Source organism: Gouania willdenowi, chromosome 22, assembly GCF_900634775.1.
Source record: "Gouania willdenowi chromosome 22, fGouWil2.1, whole genome shotgun sequence".
Lineage (NCBI taxonomy): Eukaryota > Metazoa > Chordata > Actinopteri > Blenniiformes > Gobiesocidae > Gouania > Gouania willdenowi.
The window spans coordinates 10,120,609-10,134,916 of NC_041065.1; the positions used below are offsets into that span (position 1 = coordinate 10,120,609).

Below are 14,308 nucleotides of genomic sequence, written 5' to 3' on the forward strand. Positions count from 1 at the left end.
TCTCAGGTCAGTCTGATCCTGATGCACTGAGGAACACGCAGACAGACACACAGACAGACAGAAGTTCCTTGCTTTATAGTTAGATAGATAGATGTGTAAACAGAAAATTAAAATCTAAATGTAAATGTTAAAACAAAATGTAAATGTTAAATCTAAATCTAAATGTCAAATTGGTCGCCGAGTGTAAAGCTAATTGTTAGAAATGATACAAAGTGTCCTGGTCAGCACCTGTCAATCACAATGCTTTTTAACCAAACATCAGCCTCTGTCGTCTGGAGTTTCTCTTGCTCTTGACACTGCTATGGCACTTGTACTCTAATTTTCCAATTGTTAATTAAATTCATATTTTCCCACGTTATGAATGTTTTTGTTTTTTTCAGTTTTATGAACGTGATTTATTTTTTGTACTGATTTTGGTGTATCTTGTTCTTAGGATCTTTTTTGTAATAGTCAGGGTCTGTAATGTTTTTGATCTTTTTCAGCCCTTGTGGTTCTCCTTTAGTTTTTCTGTAAGTCTTAGTTGATGTAATTCTGTGTAGTTTCACTTTCTTGTTTCATGTTTTTGTGTTACCAGGTCTTCTTACTCGTGTCTCCACCTCCCAGTGCTGTCAGTGTGTTTGGGTTGTGAGTGATTATCTCCCTCATGTTTTGCACTCAGGTGTAGCAATCAAGCCTCCCTCACTATTTAGCTGAGTCAGCCTCTGTGTTTTGACACCGAATGATTACTGTGTTATTGTGGGTGCATTTACGGGCAGGTTAATGAATGTACATTGGCCCTGTTAGAAAAAAACAAATGCAGAATAAACTGTGTTGATGACATCACTGAGCTAACATATCAGATTAGCGCTAAGCTCCCACCCTAATTGATCTTAATTTACATTCTTACCAACCACAGACTGGTATTTATATTAATATTGTACTCTTTTATGCTTTCTAATGATGTGACTTGGTTCTGTCCAGAAATAAACAGAAATTTCAGAAAAATCCCAGAAACAAACCAGACGGTGACGAGCATGATGGCGAACCAGGTGATGGAGGTTTGTCACAGATGATTTGGGAAGTTACTGAAAGCGTCAGTAAGATGGTAGAGAAGAAGTTGTCCAAACTCATGAATGCACTGGATGTAATAACAACCAGAGTGAAAGACAGCATTAAAAAGCTGGACAAAGATGAGAGCCGAGTGTCTACAATGAATGACCTGCTAGTTTATGACAAACACAAGCTACTGAGAAAGCAGACGAGATGGAGAACAGAACAAGATGGGTCAGCATCAGGGTTTTGACTTAAAGAAGGAAACTAAAAGCATTTCTTTAAACTCTGGACACAAAACGGAGCATAATTAAAATTGACCGGGCACACAGAGAAGGCTCTGACCAGACCATGGTGACCATTCCAGACCCATTCTCATCAAGTTACACTGATGAAGAAGAGAATGCTGACAAATGAGGCACAAAAGCTGTTCAACCAGCAGGAGAAGTGGCATGGCTTCAATAAGGTGTGTGAACATCTGATCAGACGGAATATCTGCTTCTTCATGGGGTTCCCGGTGTCATATACTAAGTTTACCTTCGTACTGAGATTCTCTTACAATCTCAGTACGTGACCTCTACGTCCTGAGATGTACCCGTGCAGGATTAGCCATGCACAGAGATTGCTGTACTGATTAAAAAAAAAAATGCTTAAAACATCACATCAGTCGACCATCGATAAAAAAGTGACCAATGGTAAAAAAAAAAAAAATTGATTGTCATTTTTTTGGAAAATATACTACCCTTCACCATGAAGAAGATGAACCTCTCTATCCGTTCTTTGTGGCGTTGGAACCTCTCCTGCCTCGTATATAGAGCGGTTGCACATTTTTCTGTGTAAGGATTTCCATTAGGTAACAGTTTAAATATTTAACTATGTATAGTTTTTATTAAAACTAAATAAAGTTAAGGCCACTGTGCTTGTCTCAGCTTTCAGACATCAAACACATTTACTGGCTCAATGTTTTGATTTTTTTTTAACTCTCGTAAAATTTTTGCAGGGTGGGAGGAAACAACCTGGAAAAAACAACAACTTTCAGATCCTTTTTAGAATAACTGAAAGTTGGATTCCACTAAACATGTTTTCTACTAACAGGGCAGTGTTGCTAACCTCTGTTAGACTGAGCAGCCCTCTTAAATAAGAAGATTTTAATACAAGCCATGTATAACCGTGAAACTCTTGAGGAAATCAAGATGGAAGATGTCATAGAAACAAAAATTGCTATGGATAATCTTAAACTGATAAACCAGATTTATTGATGTATAAGAGAGACACTGGTCAGTAGTCAGTACAGTATATTTATCTATTTAAATGTCCTTTGTATCAATATTTCACCTATTGCAAACTAGTAACTACTCTTTGTCAAATATTACAAACCCTACTTAGTAACTGAAAAATTAAACTGCAGTATGTCCCCCGATGTAACTCAAAGGCCTTTATGTGCTATATATGGTGACATAGTAACAGGAGAGGCTCTTTGGTGGTTCAGGGGCATAAATGTACATATTTTAGGAGCTTGTGATTAGGAGTGTGACAATCTCTCGATACGGCGATATATTGCGATATTTTTCCGCACAATGGATTATCGATATGCTCCCGCTAAGTATAGATTTTTTAAATTTATTTATTTATTTTTTTTTATTTTTTTATTTATCTTTTTTTTTTTTTTTAAAAAAAAAAAAACCTTTTCTGCTTTTCCACTAAAATGTGCAGGTACGTCTTCACAGAAATTTTGTCACTGTTCGTTGAAGGAACCAATTTATTGTTTACTGGAATATTGCACTGTAATGGTGTCACTGGTCAGAAAGACCCCATGTTTTGTTTACAGAAAGCACTATTGCAGATACTTATTTGTTTACATTGGTTTGTTGACATTTATTTACAGAAATGTTGCACTAAAATAGTGTCATTGTTCATAGGACACTTTTTCAATTTATTGTCTTTCAGAGATATAAAATCTTTTTTTTCTTGTTATGTCATAGATTATTGTAGATGGATTTCTGACCAAAATATCGATAATCGCAGTATCGTCATAACGTGAGATAATCGTTATCGTGAGCGGTGTATCGCGTATTGTATCGTATTGTGAGGTACCCAGAGGTTCCCACCCCTACTTATATGATATGAAACACTGGCCAGGTTACAACAACTTGCTGTAACAACACCTATGACTGAATATACACTCACAGTCAAAAGAAATGCATCAAGTTCCAAAAATGATTATTTTTTTAAGCTGGGTTGGAATTGTGTCTGCTTTTAAGTATAAATGTGTTTATTTGGACCAATTTCATTCAGGTAGGAATTCGCGTTTGAGTAATCTTGAGGAATTCAAGTGGAAAATCAGGTGAATGGTTAAATTTTGGATAAAATACATTTTGTAGGTTGTACAAAATGGCATGAGCAGTAGGTCTACATAAGCAATTGCGAAATACAATGATTACAAGTTAGCATGATACCACGCTTAACGAGAGATAAACTTGATGTGTTGAGTACATCAATGCTGGTGAAGGACTCACTGAATTGAACAAACTGATTCCATTGGCGTCAGTAGTGAAATTCACAAGTGTTGTGTTGTATTATAAAAACAAAAATGACAAAGAAACTATATATTATCAGAACTACTTGATGCCTTTCTTTTGACTGTGAGTATATGTTTTACGGTAGCAAGTTAGCAAGGAGTTAAAATCCAAAAGTACTTCTATAAAATAATTGGCCATTGTATGTTTATTGCATGTTGAAGCCCTTTATTGATTTGTTGAGTCTATCTTCCTGGTTCCTGGTTCTAAAGTTAAACATCTTCCAGCGTAAAAAAACTTAGTTATAAAAACACGGAAAGCAGCCACAGAAAAGCTTCTTAAAAGGATTGTTTTTGTCAGAGGCGGTGGCTCTTTCCAGCTTGAAAAGGCCGTCCTGAATGTACACGTCAGTGTTTTGGGCGTTCTTCTGGATGTTTTCAGTGGCCGCCCCCTGCTCTTCCACCAGTACAGCTACGTCCAGGAACAACTCCTGAATGTCCTCGATTCTCTTCTCCAGCTCCAGCAGTTCCCGATGTCGGCTCTCGATCTGTAGCAAGGCTGATTGGGAGGTTTTGCCCTCTATCTGGGTGCTGAACACGTTCACCTCCTCATTCATCATCTCCTCCAGCTCCTCCTGGCCCACCTCTTTTCCCACTACCTCCATCTGCCTCTGGATCTGCCGTTTGCAGGCCTCCCTGTGGCTCATCTCGGTGTCGTTGTAGCTGAACATCACATTCCTGAGAGTATTGCTGAGGCATTGGTACTGTATTTGAGCAATCCTTACTGTAGGGACGGAGCTTCCATGCTTAGCCTCCAGTTCTTCTCTTAGATTGTTCATCATGTGCAACCGGTGCAGCACGGCTTCTCCTCTACGTTTAACATCTGAACCGATGACATTGGAGTCCCTCTTCATCACATGAGGATACGAGGTTCTGTTTAATGTCTGGTAATTCACATCCTTCAGTTCACTGATGTAATTCTGGATCTCCTGGATTTCCAGGCGTATCTCTTGGGCTTTCTGTAGGACACCATCCAGCTCGAGATCTGCATTTGATGGTGGTTCTTCCACTTCTTCATTCTCTTTCTGTTTGTCCAGCTCCACGGTGCTGAAATCCTCCACATCTGTCTGCACCTGCTGCAGGTGTGTGAGCCTGTCTCTCATATCTGAAAAAAGGAAGAGAGAAGTGAGATAATATGGGATTCTGGGAAAAATTATTTCACCACAACTGGGAAATAGAATTGTTGCAAATCATTTTGGTTTTAAAATCTCTGTTGTTTCTTTAAGCTGAAATGCCATTGATTTATGAATATCTGTTCCCTGACAATGAGAATGTAGGGACTGCATTGGTCCTGGATAAATGGCTTTTTGTTCAGGGTGTACCTCAAACGGTTGTGAAACTCTGTAATTATAAACAATAACATTTACCTATCACTGTCTGTGAATGCCATCAACCTTTAGCACGGTATATATGTTTTTCCCTTTAGAATAATGTGTCATATTACATTTTATATATAATATTTCTTAAAGGCACACTGTGTAACTTGTGTCCACTAGGGGCGCTAGACCTGTAACTTTCACGTCAAGCGCACCGAGTGGCCACGAGCGCCGCAGCACTGTCGCAAAAATCAACAGTCAGTCGGGCCAGCCTCCCTTGTCTTCTGATTGTGTATGCAGACAGTAGTTGACCTGTAACTTCGGGATAAGGATTGGCTCTAAGAGCTGGGGTGGGAAGCAGGGCTGGGCTCGCGCCGCACCTGGAGGAGCAGCCCGACACCTCCGGCGCCAATCCTTATCCCGAAGTTACGGATCTGACTTGTCGACTTCCCTTACGAAAGAATCCACTTGTCACTGAAATATTGCAGCGATTAGTGCACCATTAACCCAACATGAAACTACCATATTGTGCTCTTTTGGCTGTAAACAGAGGCCAAATTCGTTTTAGCTGCCCACAACAAAGGCGCCTGGTCGGAAAATGCCCGTGTGTTGTGATGTCATGTAGGAACTATGTATATCTGAGCCTGTGGTCACTTGACTGCGTAAAGTGATACACTCTCCAGGCATTCTACAGGTCACATGACCTAACCAAAGATGGTCCGTCTCTCCAAACTTACATAGAGGGAAGCCCCACTCAGAGCATTGATACTGTCAAGTGCTGAATATTGGCCTGAGGAATCATTTAAAATAACTCATATGGGTCAACTTTTTAGGTCAAAAAGTCCACTATGTGCCTTTAAATTATACACAGTGGTTCCAGTCAGTTTCACATTCTCCTGAAGAAGATAGAAAAAGATGAGATTTTATATATATACATGTTGGTTTATAATAATTGTCCACCATACAAATTAGGTGATGTAGAAGGATATTCTATGGCATTGTTTCCCAACCTTTTCTGTTTCATGTACCCCTGAGGCCTCTCTTCACTCTAATTTAGTAACCTTTCTTGTATCATTTACATGTTGGCCACTGAAATCTCCTACAGTTTGAAAATGTCAACCTGTACTTTTAACGCACACTAAATATCAGTTTTGTGCATTACAATTATTGTATATCAGAGAATATATTTACCTCAGTTTTTAGTAATGTGCATGACATGTTAGTAACAATTTAGTAGGATATTAAAGGCTACAATATTGTTTATTCCATTAATGTTGTTTATTGTCAACAAATGGAAAAGATGTTGGATGAGAGTGTACAGTGTCTGAAATAGGCTTACAAATGACTCAGCATGTTGGAAATAGATTCATCAATGTTTCCAAGTACCCCCTGCAATGTGTTCAAGTACCCCTAGGGGTACACGTACCCCTGGTTGGGAACCACTGTTCTATGGCACACAATAGAAATGTGAGATAGTGATGAACTGACTAATTGTTTACCAGTTTGTGTCAAGACATGTCACGAAGTGACTATATACAACATCTGGGTGCATCAGGACATGACTAAAGTGTGTATTTTGTCAGACATCTTTAATAATGAATTCATAGATTAAAATCCATGCAAATCATAAAAAATATAGAAATTGGGTTTTTCACAAAAATAACACCTGTTGCATAGAGTATGTTACCTTTAATCACTGCTGATCAATAAAGTTTTAAATCATATGAATAGAATCTCTGGGAACAGCTAATCAGCTGTCATATTTGGTCACAGGGACTTTAATATTCAGATTATGTGAGGAAATGGCCAAAACGAGAGCATGGAAGATTGAGTCCTAACCGCCTGCAAAAATGAAAAACACACAAACCCCAAAACAAAAACAAAAGTGTACAATTATTCCAAACTCAAAATCTAAAAATAATGATCTATTAAGTAAAGTATCGATGGCAAACGTCAAAATAATCCAAATACCAACAGACTGAAAGAGGAACCAATGGAACACAGACAGGAACAGGAAGGGTTGACACTATAACGGACCAGCAAACAGTGTTTGCACACTCCATAACTAGTGAGGGTAATCGGGAAGACCAGATAGAGGAGGGAATGCTTCGTATTCCCATATATACACTTTCACAGTGACAGAGGGGTACAAGAAACTATGACCCACACACACAGAGAGAGACAGGGAGAAAACCAAGCAGATAAACAATAAAATAGAAGAAGAGGGAAAAAACCCCCAAGATTAGCAACAACAAAAAAGGGGACTTGAACTATTTCTAGATAGTTCTGTTACTTTCTGCTGCTAGAAAGTAACTCAGTGTGCCACAGAGACAACTCAATATACCAATACGTAATATGGTTTTAGCAGGTGCCAGTCCTAAGTGGAGATGTCCCGATACAACTTTTCCACTTTCGATACGATACCGATGTTGCTGTCTTTGGGTGTTGGCCGATACCGATATCGATCCAATACAATATTAGCACAAATCATACATACTTTTATTGCTTATTTTGTAGTGTGGACTGTTAGAAAATTCTTGATCAAGTGATGTTACTCAAATAGAGTACAATAGTCAGCAAAAACTGACCCATTTATTATTAACCAATTGGTTACATACATTTTAACCTTTAACATAATATCTATCTACACTATTCTACAATTGAATAAATATAATATAATATATCTCAGAGATTTTAGATGCAGTTCGATAAAATCCAATATTTGTTTTCTGACCAATAGCCGATATCATTATTGGATCGGGACACCCCTGGTCCTAAGCAATTTGACATCCTAAGCCAGAATTTAGACCTCTTGGCCTTTAAAGTAAATTCCATTTCCATTTTAGATATTCTCACACAAGAACGTAAATTCAGTTTTAGAAAACAAGGGTACAGCTTACCACCACTATGTGCGGAGTGAAATAATAAAGCCATGTAAAGTACTTTGAGTGACCAATAATAACAATAATTTTATTATTATTATTATTGTAAAAATCCATTTTTTTTATGACCCGCTTCCTTCTTCTTTCAGGATCGCGGGGCCAATCAAAAACAGTTACCTAAAAAAATTAAAAATAAAAATCTATTAAGAATGAATCAACAGTAAATCGTTTTCAAATATATGATGAATATATAGATGAATGGCACACCTAGCATTCGCCTGTGCCACGGGCAGGCTCTGCTTTTAGTTGTCATCACTGATTTGGTTCTCTCTGGCCTTTTGTTATGGGACACTGTCTGCAAGATAAAGACTAAGTCTATCAGTCAGACCGTAGTTTATAAATTTAAGAAAATGTGCTGATATTTTTAATAAGATATTTTTAGGCTTTTTTTTTTTTTTTTACCTTGTCTGCACATGCTGTTGAAGGTTAACACTACAAGAAGTGCAATCTTTTAACAGCAATGCATATTTTATTATTGCAATTAAATAAATGAATTTATTTGTGGTTGTGGTTGTGTATATTGTGCTTATTGTTGTGTTATCAAGCCAGTCTGGTGACCAGTGTGCGGCTTAGGAATAATGGTGGTGGCTGTGAGCAGAGGAAGAAGTGAGTGGAAATTCCATAAAACAGGTATTTGGGAACAACGTGTCTATGGTTGAGCCCAGTATGAGTGTTATCCCACAGCCCGAGGCCAGTGCGTCCATGACAAATGTAATTCCAAGAACCGCTACTGCAAAACCCATGAGCCGCCCCCGGGCCAGAAGAAGCAGTCGGGCCAGTAGAAAGAGCGGGAAATCTAGGGGCCCCCGGCGACCACCCCACGGCCAAGCAGCCCCCCGAACGCCCCCAAGATCCCAAGCCGAGAGGCAGCCATTGCCCCCCCATACACACCCGAGAAGGCCCCAAGGAGCCAAGGACCCAGCGCACCACGCCACCGATCCCAACCCCCAGGCCCCCTATTCTGGCCTATTTTTTTTAATTTATTTTTAGGCATTTTAAAGATTCAAAACAGTTTTTGGACTGGGGAGGATCACCAGTTGCTGATGGTGACTGTTTACTTTGAGTTAACAAAAAAAGAAAAGAAAGAAAGACATCAATAATACATGCAAACACATTTGGGGCAGGTTTTTAGTTTTATTTATCCTCACATAAAAAAAAAATACTCTTGAGGTATGGGTTAAAGATGAACATACATTATAAATAGAGGTGAAATCTCTTCTGTTTGGATTTTTGTGCATGAAAAGTGTGAGTGCTTCCCACTCTTTTTGTAAAAAGTAATCCTAGATGAATGTTTTTGATCCACCTGGACATTTAATATGGCTCAAAACTATTTGGACAAGTTTCCAAATAGAAATGAAACAGTTCAAGAATGTGAAAACTGTGTGCTCTAAAAACATGGAAGACACAAAATCCACCTTTTTATGAACTTTTGTTGTTCCATTGTAAAATCAACTTTATTCAAATTGTGTATGCTATGCTGCAGTGCATATCTGAAGCCTCCCCAGAGTTTAGAAAAAAAACTCTGCCAACATACTGTTATTAATATATCAGTACATTATATAGAAAAAGATTTAAAGTTACCTTAAGTAGTTTGCAGGATCTTCTGTAGCTTGAGAACATCTAATACATGGATGCTCAGTCAAAGAAGTGCAGTGACAGAAATACTGAGTGTTTGTTAGAAGATGTGTAACAAAGTCTTGAATTCATCTTCAAAAACAAAACTTTCTGCATTCCTCTTGTACAGAGAGGTGAAACCAAGTACAATAGAAGTGTATTCCATGCTCTTGTGTCATACCTGACCATGCATTTGTTTTCAAATAGCACACATACCTGCGTTTGTTTTAACCTTGTTTTTATGACTACAAAGATCAAGTGATTAAATGTTCTCAGATGATTGTGGTGAAAACGGCAAATGACTCAGATAAGATCAAGAACTGAAGTCACAGACACAGAGGAGCAGAAAAGAAAAAAGAGGAAGTTTTCATATTAGTTTTTAGTTGCAGTCGAGTTTTAGTTTTACTGTAGGTGGATGTGTGACACATGGCTTTCCACAGGCTTCAGAAGTGACGAGCCATTTCTATTTCCATGTACTTCCCCGAATTTAAGTCACTTTAGGTTTGACTCTCATAAGTGCTTTTCAGTCTTTTGCATGAGTTGAAAAGGCTAAAATATTTGTATGAAATAGGACGCCACCGCTTTAACCTGTTAGAACTGAATATTCAGTGTTTCGCTTGGTTTTGCAGGTTTTCATGTTCAAGAAACTATAGCAAAATTTGAGTTAGGGAGACCTTCTGTAAGCTCCACCCTCTCCATCATGCTCCTAGTAGGGCTTTACATAAAGCCACACCCCACACCATTTTTTTTTTTTTTTTTCACCACAGTTTTTCCGGACTTTTTCCCATTCCGTCCTTGTGGGTTACCGTAGCGCGATGTGAGCCCGCCCCCTCTTTGTTTACATTTGTTTACCCTTTGAGTAGGCTATATGTGTGCCACAGGCATGTTTAATATTTTATTCACACTATGCTGAGATGTTAAGGGAAGAGTTTATTATTTTTTAAATTGTAATATTATATGTCATAAAATATGTAGTTTTATGATTTCTTAATCAGAAAATTGAAGCTGCTGTGAAGTTGCTGTTGCACTTTTGCTTAAACCTGGGTTAAAGCTTGAAATAGTTGAATGACAGAGACTCATTTACTTTTTATTTGGGGATTGTTTTATGCATTTTAACTTTTGAGGACAATCACAGCAATAAAGTTGCACTTTTGACAATATATCTGATGTCTGCAGTCATTTTTAAGTGCATTCAGAACAAAAAAAATTGAAGCTTGAATTTTTCTTTAAAAAATCTGAGATTTTTTTTAGGCAAAATCACCCAGCCCTATTTAGAGTGTGCACGCATAAAGGCATCTGATTGGTTCTTCCCATTCAGACCGAATTGTGGGGATTGGTCTTTATTTTTACAGAATTGCAGCTGCAACAAAGTTTTTCTGAATAGATAATATATTTATTACTCTCAGGATGGAAGAACCATTTCACTCAGTAGGCTGTAGCAAAAACTGTTGCTCAACAAGACTGTACCTTTAATATGTGATGAAAACATGAAGTTACAACAAGTTAGGTTGAATTGTGATGAGACAGATGAGATAATACCGTTGTTTGTCCCAATGGTGGGAAAATTCAACTTATTAGTCAAAAGAAAAAGCATTTATTCAACAAAACTACAAAATTGGTTGCAATCAAAATAAATGCAGTAGCTGATAATGATGATGATAATAGTAATAATAACAAAAGAGCAAAACAAAAAAATCAACTGAACAACAAATCATCAGCAGGGTAAAACCAACCTTTCTCACAAAGGTTATGCTGCATACATTTGTTAAGTAATTATTACTTGCATTTGATGTTGGTTATTTGTTGAGTTTTGGTAAATAACTAAGTAATTTATATTTTCAAATACCTTTTGAGATAATTAATACTTTAAAATAAATAAATAGTTGTTTAGTTCTGTTCTTTTAATAGTGTTTTTGCCAAGTAAATTCCAACTTCCTGTTTAACCTGCCTACGACTTCACGGACAGTCAGTGATGTATCATACATCCTGCTTATTATAATCATTATGATTGTCTGTAGCTTTCTTGTGTTTGGCACATATAGGCCTTTCCAGCCAGATACATACAACATCTAACCAAAACTTACTTTTTGGATTAGGCAGATGTAAACAGCTTTACCTCTGGAAAAAATAACATATGTGCAGAGAGGGAAGTCAGACTTCTTTAAGAAAGTTTGGGGACCATGTTTTTTGTTTGTGAAAGACATAGATTTAAATGATGAACTCATCATCAAGCTCTGCAGAAGCCGGATAACGATCCTGGTCATTTCATGTGTGGGGGGCTGGGGAGAAGTGAACCACTCATGATATCAAACTGAAACCAAATGCTGTGCCATTTTCCCTGAAAGCTCCAAGGAGAATACCACTACCACTGGTAGGCAAAGTTAAGGAGGAGCTCCAGCGGATAGAAAAGCTTGGTGTCATCAGCCGGGTGGAAGGGCCGACTGACTGGTGTGTCGGCATGGTGGTCGTGCCGAGGAAGGTGTTGTGTGCCACATTGACGACCTGCTGATATGGGGTCAGGACCATAGTGAGGCGCTCAGGGCACGTCCCTCCGGAAGGAGGCCCCGGGGAAGACCCAGGACACGCTGGAGAGACTATGTCTCTCGGCTGGCCTGGGAACGTCTCGGGGTGCCCCCGGAAGAGCTGGAGGAAGTGGCCGGGGAGAGGGAAGTCTGGGCCTCCTTACTGAGGATGCTGCCCCCGCGACCCGGAAACGGCTAAGCGGAAGAAGATGGATGGATGGATGGACAGACCATAAGCCACTTGTTTCGCTATTGGGAGCACAACATTTGGATACTTCAGAATGAGGATTATGAGGTACTCGTATGACATAGTGCATGTGCCAGGAAAACGACTCTGGACCGCAGACACATTGTCTCGTGCACCTATAAAAGCAGGCATAACCTCAAAAGATCAAGAGCTGTTGGAGAGTACAAACATATATGTAGACTATATAATGGAAACCTTACCAGTCAGTGTTACATACACAGAAACTCTGAAAGAGCAGCTGAAAGCAGACAGCATTTCTTCTAAGGTAATTAAGCTGTGTACTGAAGGATGGCCGACATATATGAAACAAAAACCTTTGCTGAAACATTACTGGGCAGAGCGAGCTACTCTCACAGTAAAAGACGATTTGCTGCTTAAAGACACTCGACTTGTGATCTCAGCATCAACGAGCAATGATGTCCTTGTTCAAATCCACGAAGGACACCAGACAGTGACGTGCCGTCAGGGTAGGCAAGGTAGGCAATGCCTACCCAAGGGTGAATTGATATTTTGATTATTTGTTTTAATTATAATACACACACTCGGGGTATTTGGAACCCGTTGACCGAGTTTCAGGTCGAACTGGCACCGGGTCGGGAAGATATTTGCTCCACACACATCCACACATCCACACAGACCTCCCTTGCTTTTATAGGTAGATATAATTATAAATTATGTTTTTTTCCATTTCCAATAGCCTACAGTACCTATAAGTTTGAAAGTGTCCGCATTTTGTGCTTTTCATAGCCCAAATTACTAAACAGTGCTATTTCCTGGTACAGCTGCACTGTGTGTAAATGAGATGAGTTACTTACAATGATTGTTTTGGTTAATAATAGAAGTATTTCTGTCCTCTGCTGATGACAGCGCTAGAGACGATAAAGAAACTTTTTTTTGAGGATTAACAACAGCTTTTAAAAGATGGGAGACCAACACATGAGTTACCAGAGCTTCAGCAAAGGTAAGGTCAGAAAATGTTTCATACCCTTCACAGGGAATGAAACAAAAGGTAGGATTGACTTTGTAGATGCTCCTCACTGAGGCTGTTCTGAGTTGTTGTTGCCATTTTCTCCGTGTTTCCAACACAAACAACGGATGTGCTGCCGTGCCATGAGATATATCTCTTTTGGAGAGTATGGAGGCTATGTAAAATAATTGTTTTTGTTTCTTTAATGGTGTTTATGATGTTGATTTTGTTAGTTGGCTAAAAGCTGGTTTTTCTTTCTTATTATGAATTTTATATTTGATAAGGCAAGGCAAGGCAAGGCAAATTTATTTGTATAGCGCATTTCATACTCAAGGCAACTCAATGTGCTTTACATGATAAAACATTCAATTGTTTAAAATCAATAAGAACATTTAAATCAATAAGAACAATTAAAATCATCAGTAAAATCAATTAAAATCATCAGTAAAATCATCATTACATCAACAACATGACAAAAAATCTCTCTCTCAATCATATGCAGTAGAGAAAAAAAGTGCCTTTAACTTTGATTTAAAAATGTTCACATTGGATGCTGACTTCAGCTCCGCTGGCAGTTTGTTCCACTTCTTTGCAGCATAACAACTAAAAGCAGCATCACCATGTTTACTGTGAACTCTGGGCTCCACTATCTGATCTGTGTCCATAGATCTGAGAGACCTGCTGGGTTCATACCTGACTAACATGTCACTGATGTATTCTGGACCAAACCCATTCACACATTTTACACCAGCAGCAGAACTTTAACGTCTATTCTGAGGCTGACTGGGAGCCAGTGTAAAGACTTTAAAACTGGAGTAATGTGCTCTGACCTCTTTGTTCTGGTTAAGACCTGAGCTGCAGCGTTCTGAACCAGCTGTAGCTGTTTGATGCTCTTTTGGGGGATTCCTGTCAGAAGACCATTACAATAGTCCAGTCTGCTGGAGATAAAAGCATGGACCAGTTTCTCCTGATCTTTCTGAGCCATTAACCCTTTCACTCTGGAGATGTTCTTTAGGTGGTAGAAAGCTGTTTTTGTGATAGATTTGATCTGACTGCTGAATGTAAGATCTGAGTCAATCAGAACACCAAGGTTTTT

At 38.7% G+C, this 14,308-nt stretch overlaps 1 protein-coding gene across 1 annotated transcript; it reads right to left on the reverse strand.

Annotated features, from left to right (window-relative positions):
• Window positions 1-3,168: 3,168 nt before the first annotated feature.
• On the reverse strand, window positions 3,169-9,562 carry LOC114456595 (syntaxin-11-like). Its single transcript, XM_028438465.1, has 2 exons — window positions 9,444-9,562; window positions 3,169-4,709 (listed from the first exon to the last, which is right to left on the reverse strand). Exon 2 carries the CDS (start codon window positions 4,705-4,707, stop codon window positions 3,844-3,846), a length of 864 nt encoding a protein of 287 aa, XP_028294266.1. The 5' UTR covers window positions 4,708-4,709; window positions 9,444-9,562; the 3' UTR covers window positions 3,169-3,843.
• Between the last annotated feature and the right edge of the window lie 4,746 nt (window positions 9,563-14,308).

What these genes read in the sequence shown, in the direction of transcription:
- LOC114456595 (XM_028438465.1), bottom strand. Translation starts at nt 4,707, where the DNA reads ATGAGAGACAGGCTCACACACCTGCAGCAGGTGCAGACAGATGTGGAG.